Source organism: Otolemur garnettii, unplaced genomic scaffold (genome assembly GCF_000181295.1).
Source record: "Otolemur garnettii isolate 467f Iridium unplaced genomic scaffold, OtoGar3 scaffold00388, whole genome shotgun sequence".
Lineage (NCBI taxonomy): Eukaryota > Metazoa > Chordata > Mammalia > Primates > Galagidae > Otolemur > Otolemur garnettii.
Genome location: NW_003852783.1, coordinates 55,140 through 59,407, shown reverse-complemented (window position 1 = coordinate 59,407; position 4,268 = coordinate 55,140). Strand labels below are relative to the sequence as shown.

The following is a 4,268-nucleotide window of genomic DNA, read 5'->3' as shown; positions in this document are numbered from 1 at the left end:
TTACTCCCTATCCAGATTCTGAACTCAATTTCTGACATTTCAGATATCTGTTTATGTAGTGGGTCTTCCATTGTGTCTACTCCATCCTTCTTTGGGGACGTTAATCTACTCTGGTTATTCTGGTTGCCAGAGTTTTTCCGCTGATTCCGTCTCATGTTGAATTTGCACCTTTCGGAAACCGTCCCTAAAACCGTTCTGCCAGTGAATTCTTCTAGTTTTCTCCTGGGTACAACCCGGCAAGACCCCAGGAGGCAGGGTCAGCAGGTGGGGTGATGCAGCCCACCCCTACAGGAGTCAGTGTAGCCGTCAAGGCCCTGGGAGGCAGGCGCAACCTGCCCCAGCAGAAGTCAGTTGTCCTTGCTGGCTACCAAAGCCCCAGAGACAGGTGCACCACTGACGGGATGGCGCGACCCTCCCAGGCAGGAGCTGCTGGCGACAGCAAGCTGGCAAGGCCCGGTGAGAAGGGTGCACGACCTGCCCTGGCGGGATGGCACAGCTCACTCCGGTGAGAGGTCACAGTGATCGTGCGCTAGGAGGTCCCAGGAGGCAGGCACAGGTCTGCGTGACCTGCCCCAGCAGAAGTCAGCTGCTGTCGCAATTCGCCAAACCCCAGAGGCGGCACACGTGCCACTGGCTGGATGGCTCAACCTTTCCCCGCCGGAGTTGCTGGCGACTGCCAGCTGACAAGACCCTGGGAGGTGGGCACGAGACTGCCTTCCCTGGTCACCAAAGCCCTGGAGGCTGAAGCGCGATTGGCGGGACAGCACGACCCTCTTAGGCAGGGGCTGGTGGTGATCCAGGGCCAGGGAGCCCCAGGAGGCAAGCGCGTGGTTGCTCTACCAGGAGTCAATGGAAGCCGCGGGCCAGCAGGGCTCCGGGAGGTTGGCGCAGCTCAGTGACCCGATCTAGCAGAAGTCTATCACTGTCAAGGGCCACCAAAGCCCCAGAGGCGAGGCCTGGTGGGGTGTGCAGCCCTCCCTGTTCAGCATCAGTCCCGGTCACCGGCACCAAGGTCTCAGGAAGTGCAGATAGCAGCCGGGGAGACAGCTGAGCACAGAATGCGCTGACTGAGGGGGGTCCGTCTGCACACTGAAACTGTGGATCAAGGAGTTCTCCTGGTGAAGGACTGGGACAGGGGATTGCTCTTGGAAGGGTGGGTGGATGTCGTTCCTGGCTCTCCTCTCCCCATCCCAGTGGGCAAGGGGAGGGAGAGTGGACTGGAAACTCAAAATGGCAGCACGAACACCAGTTTCACTTTTCTGCCTGGGGGAGGGTGTTCCCAGTCTCAACTGGGTTCCTCCAGGGTAGTAAACTTCCCTGTTGGCGGCTCTCACTCATGGAGTGAGAGAATAGGTCCTCAGTTTATCGGTGGCCTGTAGGAGACTCGGAGGAGCGGTTGAAGAGGAAACAAAGGAAAAGCACACCTTTCTTGAGGGAGGGGCTGGGCGCTATTCCTTTGGAGAGATTTATGTACCTGTGGAGCGTCCTCTAGAAGTCTCTGTCTGTCTCAGAAGAGGTGTCCTGCCGGTATCACTCTTCTCTCTCAACTGGGCTCCCAGTTTTCGATTTTGTTGGGTGTTTCTCCGGACTTTATCCTTTCTTCTGAGCAGGAGCTTCTGTCGGAGACTGGTGCCTGTCAGCCATCTTGACCACTCCCCCTCTCACCTATACTTTGATTATATTAATCATGTAAAATATGTAGTCCTTAGTACCTAGGAAGGCTCAGTAAATCTCAGCTATTATGCTAGATAAGCTTATTATAGAACCTTCTGCATTCCCTTAAATGAGGTAGTGTAGATGTCCTGTGTGTACAACTGCTTCTATAGTAGTAAGTTAATTAACCTTCCATGCAACCCTGATGTGTTGGGGCCCTCTGCTGTCTCTCCCCATGTCATTGAGTCCTATTTATTAAGATCATAATTTCTAATCACTCGGTGATTTATTTGTAATTATTTGCTTGCTGCCTTTCCTTGCAGACTGCAAACTCCACAGGAGGACACCTTGGTCTCTTTCACTAACCTATATCCATGTGGTTTAGCATCATGTCTGGTTTTTACTAGATTATCAATAAATACTGTTGACTGAAGTTTCAATCTGGAGGCCACATTCTAATTTCCTTCTGCAATCCTACTATGAATACATTTTGGATTTCTTAGAGGGGAATTAGGGTGGTCTGCAGAAGCATCTAGGAAAGACCCAAGTTGAAGGTGATTGGAAGAAGTGGTGTGACCAGGGTGGATTTTCTCCTAGACCTCATTTAATGACTACTTCCCTCCCACAGTAAAGAGCATTGAAGAGACACAGACACAAGTGATGATTCAGGTAAGTGGGGTGAGGCCTTGGTTTGGGAAACAGCAGGTTTATCTTACCACATCATTCTCCTGCTGTAACATTCACAGGGTTCTCTGTAGTTTTAGGGTAAAGTAGTTCTCATCTGGGGTGACATTGTGCTCTATGCCAAGGGTCATCTGTGAATAACTGGGGACACTTTTTGTTGTTATAACTTTACTTGTGGAGGGAAGGTTTGAAACTGATACCTAGTGAATAAAGACCTGAGACAAAGCTCAATATCCCACAATGCCCAGGACAGGCTCCCACAACCAAGAATTGACTGGTCTCAGATGTCAGTGGAAATTAAGACACTCTGGGAAAGAGTGACAATGCCTCAGATGTCATTGAAAGACCTGAGTCGGTGTCTAGAATCTCATGCCCTCCCACCTAATACCACCTTAATAAATACTGACTTCTGGGCTTACCCCTACCACATTTATGCATATTCTATCTTTCTGAAATTTCAGAGAAACTCTATCTAATTAGCTTTAATTCTTTGATAGGAACATCTGAGGAAGACCAGAAGCAAAAGGGCCTTTGCTGGAAAGGCTACACGTCTACTCCAGAGAGTAGAATTGAGTGTCTTGAATGTGATGTCCGCTTCTCCAGGAAAACCACAAAATGCTGAGTTTGATATAGGTAAGAGATGTGGCATGGACTCTAGTCACCTCTACAGACAGATCTGGGTTACTGAATTGGAAGGGCCTATGAATGAGAAAATCAATCAGTTCCCAGAATTAGTCTTCCATTCTAATGTTACACAAGTAGACCTCTGCTTTCAAAAATAGAAATTCAAGTAACAAGAAAATAAACCAGCTCTTTTCCCCATCACGGCTTCTCTTAGCATGGTAAAAATCACTTAAGAACATACCCTTAAGAACATATCTTACCATTACTGGTGAAAAGGAAAACATTTTGGGTTATTTTCCTACTCTACTCCCGCATAGTCAAAACCACACAGAATTCACCATCTTTGGTCATCAAAATATGTGTGGATTTTTTTCCTTCCACCTTAAACAAGAAGTTCTCTAGCAGATATCAGCTGGGTGTCCAGTAGTTCAATTCTGACATTATCTACCTGGAGATAGTGTCAGATCTCATATTGAGGGCTGGATCCCACAATAGTGCCTTCATTTCACATGCCAATTGCCAGTCCCTGCCAAGTTGTAGCCTGTATATCTGAGCAACCAGCTTTAAATCAAACCTCCCCCTCATGGGTTTGATGAAGTTTCTCACTGAACTCAGGAAAGCTCTTCACTTGTAATTATCCATTTATTATAAAAGATATTACAAAAGATCCAGATGACCAGCCAGATGGAAGCCACTCACAGAACCAGGCATGAAGAGGGTAATGTGGGGCTTGCAAACCCTGTTTAGGTCTGTCACATCACAGGTATCTTCAAATTTTCAGCTACCTAGAAGTTCTGGGAGCCACGTTCTTCTGGATTTTGATGAAGGCTTCATTACTTAGCATACTTGATTACAGTATTGGCCATTGGTATCAACCTAACATTCTGCCTCTCCTCCCTCCCTACAGGTGGTGTGGGGTGGAAATTAAAGTTCTAATCCCTAATCTCAGGGCTGTTTTCCCTGGTAACCAACACTCATTCTTAGCCATTAGAAGCTAGTGAAGAGTCATCTCAATAGAATAGATGTTGATACTATAACCCGGGAAATTCCAAGGCATTTAGGATTTAAGTCACATGCTCCTCATACTCAGGGCATATCAAAAGTCCTAGAAGGTATGTGTCAGGAACTTGAGTGAAAGACCAAGCATCAGAAAAAAATATTTTCCTCATGTGCCTATTGCTCAGGGCACTGCAAGGCCTTTAAGAATTCAGTGTCAGGCGGTGCCTGTGGCTCAAAGGGGTGGGGCACTAGCCCCATATGCTGGAGGTGGCTGGTTCAAACCCAGCCCCAGCCAAAAAAAAAAAAAA

At 47.8% G+C, this 4,268-nt stretch overlaps 1 protein-coding gene across 1 annotated transcript in view; it reads left to right on the top strand.

Annotated features, from left to right (window-relative positions):
- Nucleotides 1-4,268, top strand: part of LOC100941651 (adhesion G protein-coupled receptor E1-like) — a gene marked incomplete at its 3' end in the record, with an annotated part of 59,659 nt that overhangs the window by 19,512 nt on the left and 35,879 nt on the right. Inside the window, exons 4-5 of the mRNA XM_023509131.1 lie at nt 2,282-2,322; nt 2,835-2,970. Coding sequence (XP_023364899.1) covers nt 2,282-2,322; nt 2,835-2,970 — 177 coding nt within the window. The remainder of the gene's footprint in view (nt 1-2,281; nt 2,323-2,834; nt 2,971-4,268) is intronic.